This window comes from Hyperoodon ampullatus (genome assembly GCF_949752795.1).
Source record: "Hyperoodon ampullatus genome assembly, chromosome: 5".
NCBI classification, from domain to species: Eukaryota; Metazoa; Chordata; class Mammalia; order Artiodactyla; family Ziphiidae; genus Hyperoodon; species Hyperoodon ampullatus.
This window is the reverse complement of record NC_136918.1, coordinates 16612334-16638638: the sequence shown is the minus strand read 5'-3', so window position 1 is coordinate 16638638 and position 26305 is coordinate 16612334. Positions and strand designations below refer to the sequence as shown.

The 26305-nt window shown below is 39.8% G+C and overlaps 1 protein-coding gene across 1 annotated transcript in view; it reads right to left on the bottom strand.

Moving 5' to 3' along the window:
- Positions 1–7887, bottom strand: part of SELENOT (selenoprotein T) — a 32706-nt gene extending 24819 nt beyond the window's left edge. Inside the window, 1 exon segment of the mRNA XM_079705333.1 lies at positions 7703–7887. Within this exon segment, the coding sequence (XP_079561459.1) occupies positions 7703–7839 (137 nt within the window). The 5' untranslated portion in view covers positions 7840–7887.
- Positions 7888–26305: the final 18418 nt, after the last annotated feature.

The window sequence follows — 26305 nt, the reverse complement described above, 5'->3', positions numbered from 1 at the left end:
CTGGAATGCAACCAACACCCTTATTTTACAGATGAACAAGTTGAGAGCTAGAGATTAAACATTTCCCCAAAGTCATTCAGAAGATAAAAGGCAGATGGAGTTAAGAACTAGGCCTCCAAACTGCTAGTCCAGTAAATGCTCACCTTCCCAGTACCTATACCATTCAAAATCTGTGAGGTTATTTATGAGATTTCCAAATGATACATTAAATTTGATCTCTACCACTTACCTTAATGGCAAACTGTAAGGAAACAATGTTCCCATTTTCTGTAAGAGGAGATAAAACCTTAAAACCATTCATATTTTACTTACATCTAAAAGCTTTGAACTAAGGTACTTCATTCATTATTAAGAAGAAACAACTATTATGTGCACGGTATTCAGTTAGCTCCTGAGCTATTTATTGTTTAAAATGGTAAAAAACAACAACAACAAAAAAACAAACTGGTGACTAAATTCTATGTAACTTTAAAAATCTAACATAGTGGCAGGTGCAGCAGCCACCATTTTGTTTGTTCTCCAGAGCACTCTATACTACTCTACTATCTGAATCAACTTATTACTCCTTTACTTCACTGTTTCCAAGTAGTACATTCTTCCTATTTAGCATCTTTTTAAAAACCAAGATTTATCTTATAACCATTAGTGTGTCACAGTTTAAATGGCCACAGTTTTTTCCTTCTGAGTGGTATACAGAATGGTGTATCTTACAACCTATCATATCGTGGGTTTGGAGAAATATAATAACTGTTATTTAAGTTTTTAGTTTCAGTTACTGTGACTATTTTGGGGAGGTGAAAATTTCTTTGTAGTGTCGGAAGCCATACTGGAGCCATTGCACCATGACAAAGTCATGAGCAACGGAAGGCGAAACTGCAAGGCAGCGCCGTGCCAGGAAGGTGGACTACAGCTCTGCTGTTATGTTTTATGATAATAAATTTACATATAGGGGCAATTTGGGGGGGATGTTGCTCCACGTGAAAGAAAAATTCCTCTAGGACTCCCCCTCCTCAAACTACCACAGAATGGGAAGTACCCACTAAAGCCCCGGGGAAATGGGTAAAGAATTAAGAGCCTGGAACTAAGGGGATGTTTTTATGAAAAACACCCTCTAGTATGGAGTTATGGCCATGGGCCGGAGTTCCTGATGACATAGGAAATTTATGGTTCTATTATAAAGGAAGATTAATTATACAAAAGCAAATGCCTAGAGCAGAACTGGTTGCTAGGATAGGGAGAAAACACTGTCTCAGTTGAAGGAAACAACGAGAAAGAGCATGCAGGGTATACTGTAAATATTTTCGTGGAACCATTGTAAAAGGTTGCCCATGAAAGAAGAGAAATAGGAACAAGTAGCTCCAACTTTTATAATTAAAATAATTCTATAACTGCTTGGCTTGATTACTAAGAAATAACCTGTGATTAATGGGAACTTGGGGAAATATTTTAATAGGACATCTAGAAACTAGGGGATATTTTTTTAAAAAATCTTTATAGAATATTTTGAGGTTTGATTGTGCTAAGATTGTTTGGTCAGGTACCTGGTAATGTAATCAACTACAATATATAAACCTGTGATTGTAAACAATAAAGAGACATGAGAGAGAGAAACATGCAATGCTGATACTTTAAGAAGTGTAATAGATTTATTTCCTTCGCCGACGCTATCCATCCCTTGGGTATCCCTGGACTCGCTGGAGCTGGACTCCGGCATTGTAGGATTTTCCCCTAGCTACTGTGTTTTTAGTTTTAAAAACTCAGCAACAAAGCAAAACAAACTTATGGTTACCAAACAGGATGGGGGTGGGGGGAATAAATTAAGAGTTTAGGATTAACATATACACACTACTATATATAAAATAGGTAAACAACAGGGACCTACTATATAGTGCAGGAAACTACACTTAACATCTTGTAATAACCTATAATGGAAACGAATCTGAAAAAAATATACACATACTATATATACTTACATATATCTATAAGTAAAAATATATACTATATATATTTATATATATAGTATATCTATAACAATCCCTTTGCTGTACACTTGAAATTAACACAACATTGTAACCTATACAATTTTTTTTTTAATTCAAGATTCATCCCCTTCAGTCTCCCCCGCAAAAAAAACCCATAAAAATTGTCTTCTTTGTTTATCACTACAGTGAATGGCACAGCATCACTCCAGAACTCAGGAGTCACCTGTGACACCTCTCATTGCATGCCACCTCTCCGGTCCCTCAAATAATGTAATCATCAAGAACTGCTAAATTTATCTGCAAAAAAAATCTCTTAAACCTGTCCCTTTACTCCTACCACCACCCTTCTATTTCAAGCTCCATTGTCTCTTGAGTGGGCAACTCCAAGAGTCCCTTAAAATGGTCTCCCCACATCTGTTTTTTTGTTCCCTGTAATGTCTTTTCCACAATGATACTTACTGGTTTTTCCTTAACATAGCCATCCAGACCTTCCAGGGTCTCTGCTACCTTCTCTTTGGTCTTTAAGGTCAGCAGCCTTGGCCTCAAGAAATTATGTTCTCTTCTTGGATTGGAAGAATCAATATTGTGAAAATGACTATATTACCCAAAGCAACCTACAGATTCAATGCAATCCCTATCAAATTACCAATGGCATTTTTTTTACAGAACTAGAACAAAAAGTCTTAAAATTTGTATGGAGACACAAAAGACCCCGAATAGCCAAAGCAGTCATGAGGGAAAAAAACGGAGCTGGAGGAATCGGGCTCCCTGACTTCAGACTATACTACAAAGCTACAGTAATCAAGACAGTATGGTACTGCCACAAAAACAGAAACATTGATCAATGGAACAGGGTAGAAAGCCCAGAGATAAACCCACATGGTCAACTAATCTATGACAAAGGAGGTAAGGATATACAGTGGAGAAAAGACAGTCTCTTCAATAAGTAGTGCTGGGAAAACTGGACAACTACATGTAAAACAATGAAGTTAGAAGACTCTCTAACACCACACACAAAAATAAACTCAAAATGGATTAGAGACCTAAATGTAAGACTGGACACTATAAACCTCTTAGAGGAAAACACAGGAAGAACACTCTTCAACATAAATCACAGCAAGATCTTTTTTGATCCACCTCCTAGAGTAATGAAAATAAAAACAAAAATAAACAAATGGGACCTAATGAAACTTAAAAGCTTTTGCCAAGCAAAGGAAACTATAAACAAGATGAAAAGACAACCCTCAGAATGGGAGAAAATATTTGCAAACGAATCGACGGACAAAGGATTAATCCCCAAAATATATAAACACTTCGTGCAGTTCAATATTAAAAAAACAAACAACCCAATCCAAAAATGGGCAGAAGACCTAAATAGACATTTCTCCAAAGAAGACATACAGATGGCCAAGAAGCACATGAAAAGCTGCTCACCATCACTAATTATCAGAGAAATGCACATCAAAACTACAATGCGGTATCACCTCACACCAGTTAGAATGGGCATCATCAGAAAATTTACAAACAACAAATGCTGGAGAGGGTGTGGAGAAAAGGGAACCCTCTTGCACTGTTGGTGGGAATGTAAATTAATACAGCCACTACGGAGAACAGTATGGAGGTTCCTTAAGAACTAAAAATAGAATTACCATATGACCCAGCAATCCCACTACTGGGCATATACCCAGAGAAAACCACAATTCAAAAAGACACATGCACCCCAATGTTCACTGCAGCACTATTTACAATAGCCAGGTCATGCAAGCAACCTAAATGCCCACTGACAAACGAATGGATAAAGAAGATGTGGTACATATATACAATGGAATATTACTCAGCCATAAAAAGGAACGAAATTGGGTCATCTGTAAAGACATGGATGAATCTAGAGACTGTCATACAGAGTGAAGTCAGTCAGAAAGAGAAAAACAAATATCGTATATTAATGCATATATGTGGAACCCAGAAAAATGGTACAGATGAACCGGTTTGCAGGGCAGAAATTGAGGCACAGATGTAGAGAACAAACGTATGGACACCAAGGGGGAAAGTGGCCGGGGGTGGGTGGTGGTGGTGTGATGAATTGGGAGATTGGGATTGACATGTATACACTAATATGTATAAAATGGATAACTAATAAGAACCTGCTGTATAAAAAAATAAATAAAATTCAGAAAAAAAGTACAATTGATATAATAGCAAAAAAAAAAAAAAAGAAATTATGTTCTCTCCTACTGTAAAGTCACTGAATGTGCTATTTCCATTGCTCAACAGTGCTCTCTAAATACATTTTATCCTTCAAGCCTCAGTTCAAAGTTCATTTCTCAGGGAAACCTTCCCTGATCCTGGTGACTAGGTCTCTTTCATATCATATTACTTTCCTACAGCAATTAACACAACTGTAATTTTATGTGCTGTCCATGGATTAATGACTGCCTTCTACTCTTGCCTTTAACATCTATGAGAGCACTGAACTGAATTCCCAAGCAAAGCATCTTCACAGAGACGGTGCACAAATATTTGTTAAATATACAAATGTTGTCTAAGTAACTAACATGATCTCTATAACTCTCAATTTCTCAGATTTCTTCAATTCAGCATTTTACTCATCTTGGTCAGGATCAACACCCAAATCAAACTTAGGTCTTTATTTTCTTGCCTCCATACCATGAAAGCAAAGGCTAAGTTGGTATAAATTTCAATTAAAATCTGTTCTTCTAGTAGTTGCTTCATTTACCTCTTAAAACTCCATTTAGAAATTGGTTGTCCTAAAATTATAGCAGTGGATTCTTAAATTAACAAAAACTGGAAAATTCTGTATTCTGCTTATGTCTTGATATCTTAACTTTAACCTACTATTCTTAGTAAATCAACTGTCAAATGTTCAAATAAGTGTTAACCAATAAAGAGCTGTAGATAGTAATCTCTTTAAACTGCAACAACAGATAAAATGCTGTAAATCTGATGACATGTTAATTCACACGTATGGGAGGAAAAAAGCATGCATACAAACATGCCAAACAGTACCTGTCAGAATACATTTACACAAAAAAATCACAAGAAAGGAAAATGTGACGAGGGAACTTTATTTTAAGCTCTGATTAGAGAACTTCCTTTTTTATGCTTAATACTTAAACGTCCAAATAAGCAGTACAAATTTTTTCCCCAAATATGCAATCAATGTCATCAAACTTAGATATCTAATTCAATTGCTCAATCAACGGATGTAATAAACCAAACACTCAGGTACATAAAGTAAGTCTGTGCTTCTCTGTAGGCTTCCAGAGGAGCCACATTTGTCTTGTTCACCAGGATATCTTTAACCCTTGGCACAAGCAGGTACTGAATGAGGATTTACTGAGAAAATACATCAACACAAAATAGGAAAGTTTGTTTTAAGCTATTTTGCATGCTTCATCTCTCTCCCTTCAATTCCATTTATGTGTTGTGTTGTTATTTTTTTCTATTAGCAATTACAAAGGTGCCACAATTACAGATGATATACTGAGCTAAAGTTAAAGAAAGAGTACTCATAATCAATATAAAATAATAAGGGACAAAAGCAACGGAAAGGAAGGTAAAAATTGTTTTCTCCTTAACATTGGAAATTAATGAAAAGTTGTATTTTATAGCACTCCGATTTCAAATGGAATTAAAAGAATTTTCACATATTTACCCTCAATTGTCTTCACTTCCTCTCCTTTCCCAAACAAACTTTCAAATAAATGCCCAAGAAACTCTAACAAAATCAGAAACCAAATATTCACTTTCCTATATACACATTAATATCTGGGGGAAAAAGTAACAAACAACAAGCTAAATTTACCTGTAATGGGTATGGCATAGGGCATATTAATAGTTATTTCCCATCTACAGATTAAAAAAAAAAAAAGGGAAGTATTTTTGTATGTAACATGCTCAGGATGACTGCAAAAGAAAATACTTAACAGACTTTTGTAATTCTCTACTTAAAGAAAAAAAGGAAAGGAAACAAAAATTAAGTATCAAAAGTTTAACTGAAGTACTTATACTTTTTTTAAAGTTTAATTTGAAGGACTAAATGCCCTTCCCCCTACATTTGTTTACACATTTTCAAAACTTTATAAGGTACATTTGTTAAATTATTGTGACAAGTATTCCAATACAAGCAACTGTAAAAGAAGAGTATTTTGGAAAAGCCCAAGTGAAAGCAAGACATACAAAATAGAAAAATTACATAACTTGGAAAATGCAGTCTTTTTTTTAACTACTTAAATCCAAAAGTATTGCACTTAATCTTTAATATTTATAAGTTAGTAAGACGACTGCCACTTTCTAATGGAAAATAAATATGGAGAAAAAAGTCAGAATAATCAAGCCATAACTCCCACTTACAGTATCATATATGAAAGATGATATGATGATATATGCCAAGCACACAGTAAACACTACAGAGAGCTTTTTTTTAATCAGAAGGAAGTTGCAAGGTTTTTAGTTTTCACTCCAAAAATAAAGACTTACCATCTTATTTTCTGACTCTCTTTAAACAGCACTTAAATTGATTTAATATTAAAGATTTGCTTAGTCTTTAAAGATTAAGCAAAAAAAACTAGCTGGATAAGTAGAAAATCTAAACTTTAGTACACTTATATTAATACATGAAGTTTGAAAAAGCTGATTTTAAATGCATTATGGCCAACACCAATGTTCCAAAGTATCAGGACTCTGAAGACTTACTAATCCAACCATCCTATTCTGAAAAAACGTCACCTTTTGAGATACGGGATTCTAATTTCCACAACTTTACAATTTTGGTTTTTGTTTGTTTGTTTTTAATCTGAGCCTTTCAAACCTTCCCGAACACCACTTACCTTATCACATGCATTACTGCTCTGCTTCTAATACTTAACAACAAAATCACTTACAGAACACTGTCGAAAAATGCCGGGTTTGGGGGGAAAGGGTTTTTTTTTTCTTTCCTAGTTCTCTGAATGCCCAAGAGATTTAAAAGGCAGAAGGAGATGCCAGGGCAGGGAACTCACGGGAGTAAGGGGAATGGGGGAGAAGATGCAGTTGTCTGGGAGCGAAAGGTTGTCAGAAGAGCAACGTGCTCCTTTACAAAAACACTTTAGAAATTGCAAACGGAGAATCAGCCTCCCCGTCCAAGCTTATCAGCTGTCAGAATCCCTACGCTCTCACCCAACAGTCACCCCGGTGGACCCTGGAGAAAAAGGCGTCTGTCCCTCGCGGGTCTCCTTCAACGACCCGAGGTGACCTTCGCCTAGCGGGGCAGCGAGGCCGCCTGGAGTACCCCGCGAAAACCGAGAGGAAGTTAACCGGGAAACAAACGCTGGAGCTCCTCCACCGACCCTGCGCCGACTCATGCCCACCTCCGCAGGCAGCCGGGTGGCCATGGCGTGACGCCGCCGACCGGTCCTCCGTACTGACAAGTGTCCCCGCGTCTTCGCCTTTCAGTATTTAACCTTCTCGTACCCTCCTTCCCCATTCCCTCCATTCTAGGAACCAAAAAAGAAGTGAGCGGTTGTGTCTGGAGGCAGAGAAGGCGGCCTGGCCATCCCCGGGAAGAGCCCCGGAGGAGGTAGGCAGCGGAAGGCTGCTGGCACCGTTCTTCCGGGACAGGGAAGGTTCAGCTCTCTAGGCCGCGAAGCCGCGGCCTCGCGTAGTGAGAGGCGCCGAGCGAAGGGGCAGCGGGGCGGCCGGGCGCTGGCGCACATACTCACCAAATCTGGAACTTGAGCAGCGGCCCCGTGGCGTACTGCATCTTTAATCTCTTGCCAGGCACGCCACCCAAGTTGGCCGAGGCATCGCTCCGGACCACCGCCGACGCCGCCACCAGGAGAAGTAGCAGAAACCTCATCTTAAACGAGCAAACCACTTCGGCCGTCCTCAGACTCAGACTGCAACCGGCCCAAGGTAGAGCCGGAGCCGCGAGCTGCTCCCCACCGCGCAGGCGCGATCCGCCAAGGTCGTGAGGGAAGCTGGAATGCGCCTGCGCATCCCGGCGCCTGCGCACGCTCTGGGAGGGAGAGCTGACCTGTTTCACGGTCCTGACCCACCATCTTGGATGTGCGCGGAGATTCTTGGGATGGAGTGAGATAGGTAGAGAACAAACAGCAGTTGATGGGATATTAGAGGAGCCTGCTAATGAAAGCTTCTGGCACACCTGGGTTCTACACACAATTTCATGTAGTTCAGACTTTTATCTCCCCAAGACACTTAGGAACACCTGTTTAACAGCCTTGATTCAGGTGTGGGAGATAAAAAAGAGAAAGCCCCGCCTTCCAAACAGGAATGCTTCACTCTCTCTGGGTGCATGCTATGGCCTTTTCTTTGAACTTGGAATATTGCGCTCTCTTAAAGGAGTCTTTTTTAAAAAGACCTTTGGAAAACTTCAACATATACAAGAACAGAGTAATTACCTAACTCATTAACGACCTTTAACAATTACTAGTATTTTGGCAATATTAATTGTCTATAGTACAGCTCTAACCACTTCTCCCCCAAGGAAGCAAATACCAGACATATCACTTCATCTATGGATTTTTAAGCATGTATCTCTAAAACATAACTTTTCTTTGGGGAGAAGAAAACTGACCACAATACCATTATCCCACCTTGAAAAATAAATTATTGCTTAATACCGAAATATCCAGTGTTAGAATTTCTCCTGTCTTAATGAATATTTATTTATTTTTATTGTTAATTTGTTCAAATTGTTATGGAACCAAACTTCGGTCTGCTCACCTGTGGGCAGTAAACCAATCTATTGACACTGGGCTGTAGTGAAGGAAAATGCAGCATTTACTATAAAGGCGCCAATACAAGGAGGATGGGTGGCTTGTGCTCTAAAACCCTGAAACCCCTGGTGGTTTTGCCTATAAAAGTCTTTATGGGCAAAATTTGGGGTGAGGAATGCAGGGTGTGCAGCTTTCTTGATTGGTTGGTGGTGAGGTGCTCAGCTTGAATTTACCATCCTCCACCAGGGTAGGGGCCTTAGTTCCTGCAGAAGAACTCAAAGATATTGTTATATATATTCCCCAGGGCTGCACTATTGTTTCTTGACTGCTCCTCCCTTGTTTCTGTCCCTTCCCTGATTAGCAACTGTTTGAATCTGCCCTTTGGAACTCAGGGAAGGTCAAAGAGGCTGAATGAAGCCTATTTCCTACAAACAAGAAACCAGAGACACAGAAAGGATTTGTACCCAGGAGAGCCCCACAGGGTCCTGTTCCTTTTCAAAATCAGTACCAAAATAAAAAGTAATCCTTTGCCATTGGTTGATATGTCTTTTAGATCCCATCAAACAAAGCCTTTAAGGTCAAGATTACACCAGGAATTGAAAAAGTTTCATTTATTATTCATTGCAGCAAAGGGAACACACACCACGGGGAATCAAGGGGAGTCTCAGTAAGAGGGTGTTAGGAAGATTATTATAGCATCTGGGCTTTGGATGATTTGGGAAGAGTATTGGGAGTGCCAATGGAAAATTTGGTCATATTTTTAAAATAAAGCCTCAGAATGAATAAACATCCATCATTTTGGATTATTTAGCCCAGGTATTGCAGTTATGAAATACATCAGGTATGAATTCAAGAAATAGTTGAATAGGAAGTTCTCAATAAATGTGTATGCCCATAGTTTCTCATATCCAATAGTTTGAATGAAGCACATGATCAAAAATTGTTTCCTAATTTAAGGATGCAGTGAAAGTCTGAAAACATTTCACAATAGTTGATTTCAACTCACTTAAAGTGACTAAAACAAGTCTTATATATCTTAGTGAGACAGAAAGGGGGCAGGGCACAACCTTTAAAAGAATGACATAGCTGTTGAGGACATGACATAAACTGGTTAGAACCAACTAGGTCCAAGATCGTGGACGAGTAGACTTCCACTATACCTTGAGCCTCAGTATATGCTCATTGTAGTACATCAGCAGCTAAATGCACACCCACAGGTGCCATGACAGTTCTGAGACAGACCATAAAAGGCCAAAAGTGGGCAGTAGCCCAATTCCTGGAAATCTCCGTCCCTTCCCCAAAATAGTTGGAATAATCTTCCCACTCATTAGCCTACGAATTACCCACCCCTATGAAAATTGACAACCGCATACCCTGGGGCCTCTCTTGCCTTTTGAGATGGCCCACACTCTGGAGTGTGTATCTCCTAATAAACCTTCTTTCACTTTACTATGGCTTCACAGAGCCAAGAGCCCACACTTGGTGGCCGTCCCAGGGACTCACCTGAGACCTGGGATGCAACCATCCTCTCGTGCCCCACCTTTTTTTCCTGTAATATCAGGACAAAAGGAACTGAAAAAGCAAAATCTTAAAATGTTTTCAGTAATCACATTGATGGCAATACTATTTTTTAAATTAATTTATTTATTTCGTTTATTATTATTATTATTTTGGCTGCATTGGGTCTTCGTTGCTGTGCGTGGGCTTTCTCTAGTTGCAACAAGCAGGGGTTACTCTTCATTGTGGTGCACAGGCTTCTCATTGTGGTGGCTTCTCTTGTTGCAGAGCATGGGCCCTAGGCACGCGGGCTTCAGTAGTTGTGGCATGCAGGCTCAGTAGTTGTGGCTCGTGGGCTCTAGAGCACAAGCTCAGTAGTTGTGGTGCACGGGCTTAGTTGCTCCACGGTATGTGGGATCTTCCCGGACCAGGGATCAAACCCGTGTCCCCTGCATTGGCAGGTGGATTCTTAACCACTGTGCCACCAGAGAAGTCGGATGGTGATACTATTTTGTTTGTATTATTGTTTGAAACCCAGTCTCCCTAAAAAACGGAGTTCTCGTATCAAGTTTATGATTAACCTCTCTATCCAAAACTTCATTACCTTTCTTGTTCTGCCCCTGTTCCCTGAGAACTGAGGAGTATCAAAGAAAAGGGGGGATTGAAACTTAGCAGGACTCTGCGTGGCCTTCCCAGGTACAAAAGTCCCTCTGTGTCCCCTATTTCTTCTTTGTAGGAAAAACGCTTAGTCTCCTAGGCCTTCCCCAAGTTCCAAAAAGCAGACTAATTAGAGAAGTGAGGGAATGCAGAAACAAAGGAAATCAGTCAACCAAGAAAAGTAATAATATTGAATAGCTTAAACAATAGAGTTACAGGACTCCTAGTTCCTCCTGAAGGGATATACATAACAACCTGATGCATACCTTTGTGTTGTTCTGCAGGAACTAAGACCCCTCCCACCCAGGTGGAGGATGGTGACTACATGCTGACCACAAGTACATAGACCCAGGTTGGTTGGAACCAGAAGGTTGATGATTAAGATTCCCAAAATATCATCCTGATCACCAACCAACCAGAAGAAAGTCCACAAGCTGATAACACACCCTGCAACCCTCACCCCTAAGGTTGCCTTTAGAAACCTTTCCCTGAAAGCCATCAGGGAGTTCAAGTCTTTTGAGCATTAGCTGCCCATGCTCCTTGCTTGGCACCCTGCAATAAACACTGTACTTTCCTTCACCACAACCCCATGTCAGTGGATTGTCTTTGCTGCACATGGGGCAAGTGAACTCCAATTTGGTTTAGTAACATATTCTAAGACTGTTGCATGTAATGTGGGATAAAGCAAATGAGTGATTATACTGGTGTCAATGGGAATCAAACTTTTGGAAGAGGAGAAAGGAAACAGATTTAAGTTAATGTATTAAAAATACATCATAAGAAAGTATTTTTCTCAATTAAAAAAACATTTAGAGGTTGTTTGGCCTGAGGCGACCCGGCACCGGCTCTTTGGTGGGGCTGGTGGCAGACTCTGGGAGGGCTCCAGGGAGTGCTTCCCAGGACTTCTGCTGCTGGTGTCCTTGTCCCCACGGTGAGCCACGGCTACCCCCCACCTCTGCAGGAGACCCTCCAATATTAGCAGAAAAGAAGAAAAAAGCTCATACAAGAAAAAGGTTTCTGTTTATTTAGAAGACACAGACTAACATTATTATATGGAAGCTGAAGGTTTCCAAGAACAAGAACCCTGAGATAAGTTGGAGTTAATGAAAGCTTTTCTTTGGCTTTTCCAGTTGTGACCTGTCTTCCAACCAGCTCTGCAGTATATAACCACCTAGACAAGCAACATTCCTCTGGAGCCAGCATAGGGCCCTTCTTGAGCAGATACCACCAGACTCACACACAGCTCTATTACTAAGGTTTTATTTAATTTCAGAGTACAAATATTGTATTTTTTTCAAGTGCTTATTAGTTTTTATATACTAGGAAGCTACATTTTTGCCCTTAATCACTCCTTGTGGATTATGACTTGTATACACATATATTGGCATCAAATGAGATAAAAGTCAATTTGTCTGTCATAACATTTCCTTTAATATATTAGTTTCCTTAGAGCAGCATTCTTGCTACTAAAGTTAACATGTTTATTCTTTCCTTCTCACACTCTCAGTTAAAAGGTGAGCTAATTCTCCCAACTGTTTTTGATTGATTAACAGAAAATCCTAAATTCAAACTGTTAAAGAACAGTTTGATTTTTGTGGCTCTCCTCAAGTATGTGACACATCTTACTTTATTGAAATTCTTTCAATACCCTAGATGGCAGGTTTTTGTTTTTGTTTGTTTTTGGTCAATTGATCCAAGGTTTACAGTAGTACAAGTCTAGACCACAGAGTAACTAGGGAAGGTTATATAAATGCTAATAGATTGACAAATGCCACCTCAAGATGAATTGCTTGTCACCTTTTTTCTGTGCTGTGACAAGCAATCAACAGCTCAGATATTTCACAAGCAGTGAATGACTGTTTAGCTTACTATAGTTTTTCCCCCAATTCAATTATTTATAACAAAGCAAAATCTATGCTCATTTGTAGACTGGAATCATTAAGCAGTTAAATGGAAGGTTTCTGAAGTAGTATATTACAATTTAAAAATTTAGGGCTAGTGAAAAAAATGAACCCTAAATGATAATAATTTTGTATAGTATTATACAAAGCTCTAATAACTAGAAGAGATTATTTAAATATTTTTTTCTTTCTTTTATTTATTTTTTAAATCAGTTGCTTATTTGGGGGGAGGATTTGGTATGGGGGCAAAGAAATACCAAAACTAACAGAATGAAACCAACTTTATTATTTTTTTCTCTTATACTAGTAGATAAAACAAACTTTATAAGTAGGTCATGGAAAGAAGAACGCTTTTCAAAAAGTGTCCAGGGCTTCCCTGGTGGCGCAGTGGTTGAGAGTCCTCCTGCTGATGCAGGGGACATGGGTTCGTGCCCCTGTCCGGGAAGATCCCACATGCCGCGGAGCGGCTGGGCCCGTGAGCCATGGCTGCTGAGCCTGCGCGTCCGGAGCCTGTGCTCCGCAGCGGGAGAGGCCACAACAGTGAGAGGCCCGCGTACCGCAAAAAAAAAAAAAAAAAAAATCATAAAAAAGTGTCTAGCCTTCCAGTGCCTTTCCAAACTTAAGCTACTGCAGCACTTATTTAAAGAATAGAAAATATCTAAACATTTAGGAACCTCTCCCCCTACCCCCTGCCCCCTGCATCTTTACAGCTTGATATTTTCAGTTTTCACCAACTAGGCTGAAGATGTTATTTCTTTTAACAAACTGGAATTTCCAAATAGTTTATCTGTATTTAAAGATGATGAACTTTCATATTGTTTTCCAATACTTAAAAAAAAAACACCTGGTATAATTTACATATGAACCTTGATTCTGAAATGCATTCCATACCTGTCTCATTTTGCCTTTTATACTGTCTGAAAAAGTACAGTTTCCGTACCCAGTTTTGAAACTAAAAATTAGATTTAAAGTCTATATTACCTTTCACATTTTCTATTTTTCTCTAAAATTCAACCTTTGAAAATATAGTAACTGGATATTTCTTCAAACAGATGGCCTGGGTGATGTTCCATAAGCGTAAAGAGGTAGTTAAAAACTCAGGGAAGGTGTTTCCAGCAAAACTTGTAGCTTTGTGTCTTGGCTAAATATTCAAGGGTTAATATAGCCCTGCTGTTCAGTGTCTTTTACTTGAAGAGAACTTTTATAATTTATTTTTTATTGTGCCTTAAACACTATGTAAATAACCTTCAGTAATAAAGCATTACAATTATTAAAAACAATTAGAAAGTCTTTGCAGCAGTAAATTAGAGGAGAAATATCACAACTATTTCAATAGAATTTAATAAAATTCACTTCATTAATTACAAAATTTCTCAGCAAACTTTGAAGGAAATTTCTATAAGCTGATAAAAGGCATCTAACAAAAAGTATAAACATCATACTTAATTTGAATCATTAGAATTTGAGGAAATTCCCATTTCAGTCAGAAACAGGTCAAGCATTCCCACTCTCACTGCTCCTATTCAGTCAGCACTGTACTAAATTGTACAACTGTGCACTGTACCTAATGAATTTAGTAAGACATGAAAAAGCATTAAAATGTATAAGTACTGCAAAATAAGAAACAAAACTACCATTGTTTGCAAACAATATTATCATATACATAGGAAACCAAAATAATCTACTGACAAACTCTGAGTACAGCAAGGTTGCTGGATATAAGCTCACTTTACAAAAATCAATAATTATCTTTCATCAACAATTAAAAAATGTATTTTTAAAAAATGTATCCTGTACCAATACTTCCTAGAATAAATCTAAAATGAAATGTGCAAAACTTCTATAAAGAAAAATATAAACCTTTCTACTTACTCTTCAAGGCCAATTCACTGTTTGTTCAGTGAAATCTATCTCCAGCCCTTCCTGCACTATGCCCCTGAGGCACTCAGCACTGACCTCCTACCTAGTCATTATATAACATTGTAATCAGTTATTACTATGTCAGACTCTTCTGCTTTTAGCTGAGACTGGCAAGGTTAAGGACTGTCATTCTTCCTTGTAGTCCAGGTGACCATGGACTTCTTGAAATAACAATGAGAATAAAATGAGAACAAATAATATCAGCTACGAGTGCCTACTATATACAAGGTGCTATTAAGGGCTTTACTTCTATTATCTTTATTTATTAATTAATTACTGACACAGAGCAAATAATGTTTGAATGTGTGCATGTCATGGATGGTTAAGATTTTAAACAGTGAAGAAGAAAAGAGAACGTAAGCAAAAGCCAGGAGAGGGGTTGCTGCAGGACTGCTGTGCTAGAGGGGGGTTCCACTAGGGGATGAATGGGAAACCAGACTGGGAATGTAGGTGGGGCAGATTGTGGAAGTCCTTGAATGCCAGGCTAAGCAGTTTAAATTTTTTTCCTATAGAAAATGGGAGCTGTTGAAGATTGGCAGCATTATCAAAGCACTGTCTTAGGAAGACTGATGTAGTAACTGTGTGCATAGTGATTGAAGTAAGAAGTGTCTAAAGGTAGGAACTCATATACAACAGGGAGCTAGTTAATGCAGAACAATCATTATAAACCACTTTGACATAGCACAAAACCAGGGCACAAGGAATAACTAGACTTGCTGGGTTCTTGAGGAACGACTTCTTAAAGAAGATCACTATAGGGTAAGAAAATATTTCAACTGGGAACAATAAGATGTGCAAAAGTAGGCAAGTGGAAAATCTCATTAAGCCTAGAAGGTTTCCACTGCTGGGGCTCAGACATGTGTGGTGTGGCTGGCAGGTAGACACGTGGGTTAGGGTGGGGGAACATGGAATGAATCCTTCTGGGAAATAATGCATTTTGAGAAGGAGCCAAACAAGAGCCCAGGCAGCGACAGAGCACAGGTCTTTGGGGGAAAGATGATTCCAAATCCAGCATAAGGACTGTCGCTCAGACTGTATCCCCATCCCAGCCCAACTCAATTCAAAAAAAGTGACAAGTCTAAAAGTCTAAAAATGCAGCACAACATTGGAACCCCAGAAGCACAACTTTTAACAACTCTCCCCCAAAAGAATATAATGTAAAGGGAAAAGAGACATTCTCCATCTTATCCAGGGACACAAGCTATGGCATGATGAAGCTCTAGCATATCAGGCTCATGATATGCTAAATATGCCCAGATGTTGAAAGAGACCCCAGGGTCTAGTGGAGCAACTTCAGGTGCCAGCAGAGGGTGGGGTATGCAGCAGTGCAGATGTAGCAGTTATCAGAAAGACGTATGGTGCAATTAGGGGCAGTGGCAACACCTGATAAGAGTGACTTCATTTACTGAATATAAATCAGACATCCCCTGGAGCCTCCCAGACATACTTGGAAGTGGGGCAGGGGTGACAGGCATTAAATGGATTTGCATGGAGGACCAATGAGTCTGTGACATGTGAGCTGGTATTATTTTTTTTTTTAATAAATTTTATTTATTTATTTTTGACTGCGTTGGGTCTTTGTTGCTGCGTGCGGGCTTTCTCTACTTGCGGCCAGCGGAGGCTGCTCTTCGTTGCGGTGCGCAGGCTTCTCATGCAGTGGCTTCTCTTGTTGCAGAGCATAGGCTCTAGGCGCGTGGGCTTCAGTAGTTGTAGCACGTGGGCTCAGTAGTTGTGGCTCACGGACTCTAGAGCGCAGGCTCAGTAGTTGTGGCTCACGGGCTTAGTTGCTCCGCAGCATGTGGGATCTTCCCTGACCAGGGCTCGAACCTGTGTCCCCTGCATTGGCAGGCGGATTCTTAACCACTGAGCCACCAGGGAAGCCTATGAGTTGGTATTATTAATGTTACTCCATTTATTCTCAGAGGCTGGTAGTTGGTCAAAAATTCAGGTTACACAGAAATAGTTTATGTCCATAAAAAGATCAGCAGAACTGGCCTGGAGAAGTCTCCTTGGAGAATACAATTAATACAATTAGTATAAGGAAGGGTCAGAAAATTGACAACCTTGAAAGGCTTACTGAAAAGTAAAGAACGAATTGAGCAGACAATGGCAGAGAAAAAAGTGCTACCGGTTTCTGAGGCAGATCATTTTTGGGACTGAATGCAAGGTGGACTGGAAAAAAGAGAGAATGGAGATAGTACAGCACAGGAGTGATGATCACTGGTTTTGAAGTCCAATCCTCTTCCCTCTTACTAGCGGTGTACCTGTGACTTTCCTTACAGTTTTAACAAGGATTAGAGCGAATAAAATGCAATATGTAGAAAGTTTAGCCTGGTGCCTCAGTAAGTGGTAGTGACAGTTATTATTGCTTGTCTAAAGTAGTATGGGGGGAAATTCCCTGGCAGTCCAGTGGTTAGGACTTGGCACTCTCACTGCCAGGGCCCTGGGTTCAATCCCTGGTCGGGCAACTAAGATTCCACAAGCCTTGCGGCAAGGCCAAAGAAAAAAGTCTTAAGAATTTTGAACGTGGTATGATAAATGTAAAGAAAAAGGAAGAGACATGGCTAAGAGATTTTTTCCAGAGGAAATATGGTGATTGCTGATGGGCGGTCTAGAGAGTGAATGTTATGGGACAAATGTTTGTGTTCTCCCCCAAATTCATATATTGAAGCCCTAATTTCCAATGTGAAGGTATTTGTAGGTGTGGCATTTGGAAGATAATTAGGTTTAGATTAGGTCTTGAGGGTGAGACCCACACAGGCTCACAAAGAAGAAGTCATGTGAACACACAGCAAGATGGCAGCCGTCTTCTAGCCAGGAAGAGGGCCCTCACCAAGAACCAAGCTGGCCAGCACCTTGTTATTGCACTCCCCGGCCCCCAGACCTGTGCAAAATAAATGTCACTTGTTCAAGCCACACAGTCTATGGTATTTTATTATAGCAGCCTGAGTTAAGACAATGAAGAAGCAATAATCATGTCTCTAGCTCAAGTGTTCTTCTGATTTAATTGGATGAGGCCTGGGCACCGATGTATTTAAGTTTCCTCAGACTATGAAGCCAAGTCTAGTGTACTAGACTTGAGGTCTCTTAAGGTATAGACTCAGGTCTTATTCGTCTTCAAATCTCCAGAGAACCCAGCAAATTACTATGAACATGGAAGTTACTTGAACTTTTAATGCAGTGAATGGTAATGGAAAATTTTGCAAGTGGTAAAAGAAGATAATTTGTCAATGTATTAAATTTCAACTTTTGACTAGATAGTCAAGTAAACTTATGCTGGAGATAACTAGTAATATGGTACTAGAAAGAGACAGAATGTACACATATGTATTTGGGAATAATTTAAGTGCATGTGGTAGCTAAAATTATAAAAGAACATCCATGTGTAGTAAACACATAATAGTTTTGAGGCCTCAATTAAAAGCATTTGATACAAAGTAAATTAATATAATCACCTAGAATTGAACTTAAAAACAGTATCTAGAGAACATAGCCTGTATGGAAAAATATTATTTGAACCAAATGTATCCATTTCAAGATCGAAAGTAAGAAAGAAAGAAAGAGCGCTGTACAAAATTTGAGAAGCAAGTTACCTCGTGGGGGCTTCTTCATAATATTAATAAAGTGCATATTGTAGGAAGGCTCCCCAGCATTAACTCCCCCTCTTCTGGTAATGGCACTTCAGTTTCTCTTTGGAGGACTGGCCAGAACCCATTGCACACAATCTTGTTGGGACTGTCAATTAAGATGCCCAGGGCTTCCCTGGTGGCGCAGTGGTTGAGAGTCCGCCTGCCGATGAAGGGGACACGGGTTCATGCCCTGGTCCGGGAGGATCCCACATGCCGCAGAGCAGCTGGGCCCGTGAGCCATGGCCGCTGAGCCTGCGCGTCCGGAGTCTGTGCTCCACAATGGGAGAGGCCACAAGAGTGAGAGGCCTGCGTACCGAAAAAAAAAAAAAAAAAAAAAAAAAAAAAAGATGCCCAAAGCTTTCCCAGCCAGAGCTGTGACAGTGTCCCAAGCCAAAAACTATTGAAGCCAATTAATTCTGGTAGAAGAACCCTGAGGAGCATTCTAGACCCCAAACTACTCTGGTTCCTGTCATCTCCTGGCCTCGTTGTTTTTCTTTTCACTTGAATCTGTGAGCTATAACATATTCTGTTACTACTCTTTTCCTCTTAAGTTAGAGAGAGACCATTTCTGTTGCTTGCAAACTAACCCTAACTAGAGCCATGTTAAGCTCTTTCTTTCCTTAAGCCTGGTTTCGGTTTTTAATCTCTTGCCACTCCCATCTCCAACTCTTAAACATAGAATTGTTGGCAGACAATACTTAGAAGTTCAGACAGTAGACTATCAGTGTCTAGGAGGCCATTACACAGATGGGATAACCCTGGCCCAGCATGCTGTTCAGGCCAGCAAACTCAGAATCAAGGCCAGACCTCAGTACCAGGAAGGGGTTGGAGCAAGAGGCCTAAGATTAAAGGCGTACAATAAAAACTATGTTCACCCAAAAACCTGCACATGGATGTTTATAGCAGTTGTATTCACATTGTCAAAACCTGGAAGCAACCAAGATGTCCTTCAGTAGGTGATGGTTGAATGGTTAAATAAACTATGGTCCATCCAGACAATGGAACACTATCCAGCGCTAAAAAGAAATGAGCTATCAAGTCACGAAAATACATGGCGAAACATTAAATGCATTATTACTAAGTGTAAGAAGCCAATCTGAAAAGGTTGCATGCTGTATGATTCCAACTACGTGACATTCTGGAAAAGGCAAAACCACAGAGACAGTAAGATCAGTGGTTGCCAGGGAGAGAGTAGGGAGGTGAATAGGTGGAGAACAGAGGATTTTCCAATCAGTGAAATGACTCTGGATGCTACTATAATGGTGGATACATGTCATTGCACATGAGATCAAACCCGTAGAATGTGCAACACCAAGAGTGAAACTTAATGTAAACTATGGACTTCGGATGATTATGATGCGTCAAGATAGGCTCACCAGTTGTAACCAATGTCCCACTCCGGCGGGGGATGTTGATAATGCGGGAGGCTGTGCATGAGTGGAAGAAGGGGGTATACTGGGTAATCTCCATACCTTCACCTCAATTTTGCTGAGAACCTAAAAACTCATCTAAAAAAAAAAATTCTGAAAAAACCCCCACCACCTTTCCTTCCTCTGCAGCAGTCTTGCTAGGGTCAGCCACTACCTCTTTCTCCTCCAGGGAACAGGGGGATGTCCAGAAACAAAGTCAAGTCTCTTCATTTAGATCAGAGGGAGTTCAGATTCTCACAGCTTTTGTGCGGGGTTGGCTTCATGGCTGTGCGACCTGTGTGGTTACACAGGGCCCAGGACTTAAAAACACCCTGCACTTGGTTTAATGCTTTGCTGTCACTGCCATGAAATTCTTAGTTTTTGAACAGGAACTCCACATTTTCCGTTTGCCCTGGGCCCCTGCTACTTCTACGCCCAAGGCTGATCACTTCTCTGTTCCGGTCAATATTACCAAACTCTATCTAAATTCCCAAGTCTTTCATTGCCAGTGTTTAAATGCAAATGCCTGCTTGAGTTTTGTGGTCCAGATGTATTATTTCAATCAATAAGTGTGCATGAATTGTCTCTATTATATGACTGGGGGCTTGGGAGAGGAGGCACAAGCCAAGGACTTTAGACTCCTTAAGAGGGTACCATGGGTCCTTGCTGGGAAGAAGACGGGGAGAGGACACAAAAGCAAAGCAGCCTGGTCGCAATAAAAGGTTCTCTCTGGTGATATCACAATTCTAGGGTTTGACCTGTTAAGCTTCAACTGAACATAGACAAATAAACAAAACTGTGCTCAGAAGTAATTTTGCCCAAGGATGTGACTGCAAGAAGCTCTGCTTTGCCACGTCTTTTAAGACTTTAAAAACACAGCTGACTTTCTTTTTTTTTGACTTTTCTTTTGAAAGGAGCTTAATTCCTAAGAGATTTGTGGAGCTATTCCCAAGTCACATAGTTCCTGATTTACAGCTATTCCTGGGTTACACAGCACTTATTTCCTCTTCCAAGGGTGCTCACCATCCCTCCCAGCTCAGAAAAGAACCAGAGATGGTGTCCTGGGTGTGATGGCTCTGACCCAATTCCAGGGTCTCTTCACTTCACTTCTCCCTTGCTTTCTGTCTTTCTCTGTCCATCTCATGTATATCTTTTTCTCTGTAATGTCTTTTTCACTTTCCCTCCTGCTTCCATTTTTTGCTTAGTGATCTTAGGAAAAATCTCAATTGTGGTTGAATTTGGGAATAGTGAAAATTTAAATTAAGGAAAAGAGAACATAAGTTTATATGTATGTAGCAAAGAACCAGTACCTAAAGCACACAAAAATGACCAAAAGCATCTATAGGAATCTCCTAAAAATTATTTTCTTCTACTTTTTCTTTCATTTAAATCTGCTTTTAAAAAAAGTAAGCATTCAAACTTTCAAAAAGAATTCTCATTCTATTTTCTTTTATTGGCATTACATTTTTTTTTTTTTTTTTTTGCGGTACGCGGCCCTCTCACTGCTGTGGCCTCTCCCGTTGCGGAGCACAGGCTCCGGACACGCAGGCTCAGCGGCCATGGCTCACGGGCCCAGCCGCTCCGCGGCATGTGGGATCTTCCCAGACCGGGGCACGAACCCGTGTCCCCTGCATCGGCAGGCAGACTCCCAACCACTGCGCCACCAGGGAAGCCCCTGGCATTACATTTAAAAAATTAATTTGTAAACAGCTTTTTTGTTTTAATGAATCTATACTCAGTTCTTCCATGTAAAGTTTTCATGGGCTCACCTCAGCACCAATAACCACTTATATTATTATCCTCTGTGGGAAAACGTATGCAAATTCCATTTGCAAGCATTTGACCTACAAACAAACTCTTGAGACACGATTCAATTGCAGCCAATAGGAGATTACTGACAGAACTCAGGGGAAAGGGAGGAGTTAAGCCTGATGGCAAGGGGCTAAAGAGGGTTAATTCAAGGAGTTTGTCAATATAAAAAGAAAGAGCAGGGACTTCCCTGGTGGCCCAGTGGTTAAGACTCCATGCCTCTAACGCAGGAGACATGGATTCAATCCCTGGTGGTCGAGGAACTAAGATACCACATGCTGCGTGGCCAAAAAAAAAAAAAAAAAAAAGGAGCAGCACCCCATGCTATTACGTTTTCATTTGCATATTTCTAGTACGGAACATATTTCCATAAATTCTAATTCCTTAATTCCCCAATTCTCTGATCTTTGAAACCCTCTAGTGAACATAACAAGAATTGTGTTTTGGGTGAAATGAATAAAATGCTTTTGATTTTCAAATTCACTTAAAATATAAAGATATTATAAAATATTTTTTTAAAAACCTTAGAAGTATGCTTTTCTGACTTCCGCTTTAAGATAGCAAAATAAGCAAATGCATTTGCCTCTCTCCTTTCTCAGGATCTTAGAGAAATGACAGTAAAGTGGTACAGCAATAAACCCATGGCAACACTGGAAAGAAGGCAGTGGTCTAGGAACTGTAAAAACTCTAGACAGGGAAGTGTAATTCTCCCACATGACCAGATGAGAACAAGAAATACCGGTAAACCACAGTAGTATCTCCCATCTCTTTATATCGATATACAATGAATGCTTGTTTTATGTATTTTTTGCCTAGGTGCTCTATAGACGGAACGTGTGTGTCCCTTCTAAATTCCTACGTTGAACCTATCCCCAGCATGATGGTGTTTGGAGGTGAGGCCTCTGGGACGTGGTTAGGTCATGAGGGCAGGGCCCTCATAAATGGGACTAGTGCCTTTATAAAAGCGGCCCCAAGAGCTCCCTCACACCTTCCACCATGTGAGGAGACAGTAAGAAGACAGAACCGGGAAGCAGATTTGTCAGAAATAAATGTCTCTTATTTATAAGCAACCCAGTCTATGGTATTTTGTTACAGCAGCCCTGATGGATTAAGACACCTGGCTACATCGTTTGGTACCAGGTCTTGAATCTTCAAGTGTCTTTCACTTCATTTCAATGTCAATCTTAACATTTCTAAATACATTGTATTTCCTTTGTAACCTGCACTTTACACAGTAAACACTTGATGAATTGACCTATGCAGCTCTCTAAAAAGCGCGAAGTTTATTCCTCCTCAATCTGGTTTGATTTTATGGTCTTGGGGGCAAAGATGACCCAGAGAAGTAGGCACCTGGTATGGCTTATTCCACTATTCCTCCTTCCTTCCAGGAATAAAGAAAACACTTAACTTTGGCAAGATTGGAACAGCAACGCTGTCACTGTAATTTCTGTCATTTTACTACTTATAAATTCGTATCACTTTGTCTTGCTCTGGACATTAATATATTTACATAGGTGGATGAATCCAAGAACTGCTTTGAAACCTCACTTGAATAAAAATTTTTAGGGCTTCCTTGGTGGCGCAGTGGTTGAGAGTCCGCCTGCCGATGCAGGGGACACTGGTTCGTGCCCCGGTCCAAGAAGGTCCCACATGCCACGGAACAGCTGGGCCCATGAGCCATGGCCACTGGGCCTGTGCGTCCGGAGCCTGTGCTCCGCAATGGGAGAGGCCACAACAGTGAGAGGCCTGCGTACCGCAAAATAAATAAATAAATAAATAAATTTTCAATGGTCCTAGCTGTCCTAATATCTAACTCAAAGAAATATACTGCAAAAATGACCACCAGTTAAACTGAGCATCCATAAAACAAATTTCTCAAAACATCCAGCTTAATCCCAGAATACAGATAAACATCTATACTTGTTATTTTAAAGCATGTGTATATGTGTTTAACTGACATTTTATAACCTAAATGTACATCAGTATGAGCTGGTTAAATTATCTTACCTCCACACAATGTGGTCATTATAAAGATATATGTATAAATTTTAAAACAGCTATGTACTGGTATGGAATGATTTCCAAAATATGTTAAGGAAAAAAAGGAATAAAGAACAGTGTGTATGCTTTTTTTTTTTTTAACGGAAGTGTGTATATACTTGAATATAAATATGCAATGTATCTTTAGAAAGATACATAAGGAAGTGAAAATTGCTGCATCTAGAACAGAGGTACTTTTCACTGTGTGCCTTTTGTACTGCTTGAATTAAAAAAAAAATCCTGTTCACGTACTTCCTATTTAAAATTTTTAAAAAAGAGGATTTTATGTGTTACTATATTCGATATTCTTACAAATCAGTAAGATGAAAGCCAAATAGAGAAATGGGCCAAGGAAAAGAAAAAAACAATTCACTAAAAAAATATAAACCACCATCAAATGTGGAAAAGTACATAACCCATTACTAATAAAAAGAAGTAACAAAACCAAAAAGTATTATTTCCCTTCCCTCGATTTGGTAAAAATTCAAAAGCCTTATAGATTTGATAAGAATATGGGAAAATTTCACCGGTAGAAGTATAAACCTTTAAAGAAGGAAGGACTTCCCTGGTGGTCCATTGGTTAAGAATCCGCCTTCCAACGCAGGGGACTCGGGTTCAGTCCCTGGTCAGGGAACTAAGATCCCACATGCTGTGGGGCAATTAAACCCGCATGCCAAAACTAGAGAGCCCACATGCTGCAACTACAGAGCCCATGTGCTGGAGCCCGAGCACCCGAACTAGAGGAAGCCCGCGCACCGCAATGAAGAGTAGCTCCTGCTCGCCACAACTACAGAAAGCCCGTGCACAGCAACAAAGACCCAACGCAGCCAAAAATAAATAAGTAGAAAAACGTTAAACATTACAAATAAGGTTAAAGTTCCTTTTGACTACTGCCCATCCTAGTAGTCAATGTTATCAGTTTAGTGCATACCCTGTCCAAAGTTTTTTCTGTAAGTTTACATACTTAAATGTAGCCATAAAAAACATAGTATTGTTTTAAAAATATTCTGTATTATTTGGCAACATATATATGTTTTGACATAAATTATCTCTCTATTCCTTTTCTAAGAGAATTCCTTTCTTCCAGCTACAAAGGTTGGGTTTTGCCCCTTTTTCTCTTCCCTCACTGGGAAGCTTGTGTAACGCATGCACAAGCCTTTGTGTTTACTGCAGTATCTCCCCTCAAGCTTACAATGGTATTCACAAATGCTTATGGTAAATGCCAAATACATTTCGGAGATGATTAAGGCAAGGAGATTTTTATGAGAATCCAGGATTTATACATTTTCCTTTATAATGAATACACAGCAGTGTACTTAAAATTTCACTTTCAAGCACATGTTTATCACCTTACACTCTTCTATCACCTTACTCTTACTCCCTGAGGACAATGTATTTAAAATAAAAACCAAACAAAATATGTAGTCAAAGAACACGTCAGTCAACAAACACATGAAAGAATGCTCAACATCATTAATCATTAGAGAAATGCAAATCAAAACTACAATGAGATATCATCTCACACCAGTCAGAATGGCCATCATCAAGAAATCTAGAAACAATAAATGCTGGAGAGGGTGTGGAGAAAAGGGAACACTCTTGCACTGCTGGTGGGAATGTGAATTGGTACAGCCACTATGGAGAACAGTATGGAGGTTCCTTAAAAAACTAAAAATAGAACTACCATATGACCCAGCAATCCCACTACTAGGCATATACCCTGAGAAAACCATAATTCAAAAAGAGACATGTACCAAAATGTTCATTGCAGCTCTATTCACAATAGCCCGGAGCTGGAAACAACCTAAGTGTCCATCATTGGATGAATGGATAAAGAAGATGTGGCACATATATACAATGGAATATTACTCAGCCATAAAAAGGAACGAAACTGAGCTATTTGTAATGAGGTGGATAGACCTAGAGTCTGTCATACAGAGTGAAGTAAGTCAGAAAGAGAAAGACAAATACCGTAGGCTAACACATATATATGGAATTAAAAAAAAAAATGTCATGAAGAACCTAGGGGTAAAACGGGAATAAAGACACAGACCTACTTGAGAACGGACTTGAGGATATGGGGAGGGTGAAGGGTAAGCTGTGACAAAGCGAAAGAGAGGCATGGATATATATACACTACCAAACGTGAGGTAGATAGATAGTGGGAAGCAGCCGCAGAGCACAGGGAGATCAGCTCGGTGCTTTGTGACCGCCTGGAGGGGTGGGATAGGGAGGGTGGGAGGGAGGGAGATGCAATAGGGAAGGGATGTGGGAACAGATGTGTATGTATGACTGATTCACTTTGTTATAAAGCAGAAACTAATAAAAAATAAAAAAAAAAAAAAAAAAAAAAGAACACGTCAGTGATTTTTATATTGATATGTGCTCAGAAATAAAACATTTCTCTGGAAAAAATTAAATGGATTAAATGATTACACAAAGACAATTCTAAAAAACGAGTCCAAGCAATCTAATTTTGGTCAGAACAGTCACCTTGGAGCAATTAAAAAGCATCTGACTAAAACAAAAGGTTCAATGATACTACCTCTAAAATAAACATTTTATTTTTCTTAATTTTTTTTGGCCACGCGGCATATGGGATCTTAGTTCCCAGACCAGGGATCCAATCCATGCCCCTGCAGTGGAAGTGTGGAGTCCTAACCACTAGATTGCCAGGGAATTCCCTTAAGTTAACATTTTAAAAATGATTAATATATTTGCTGT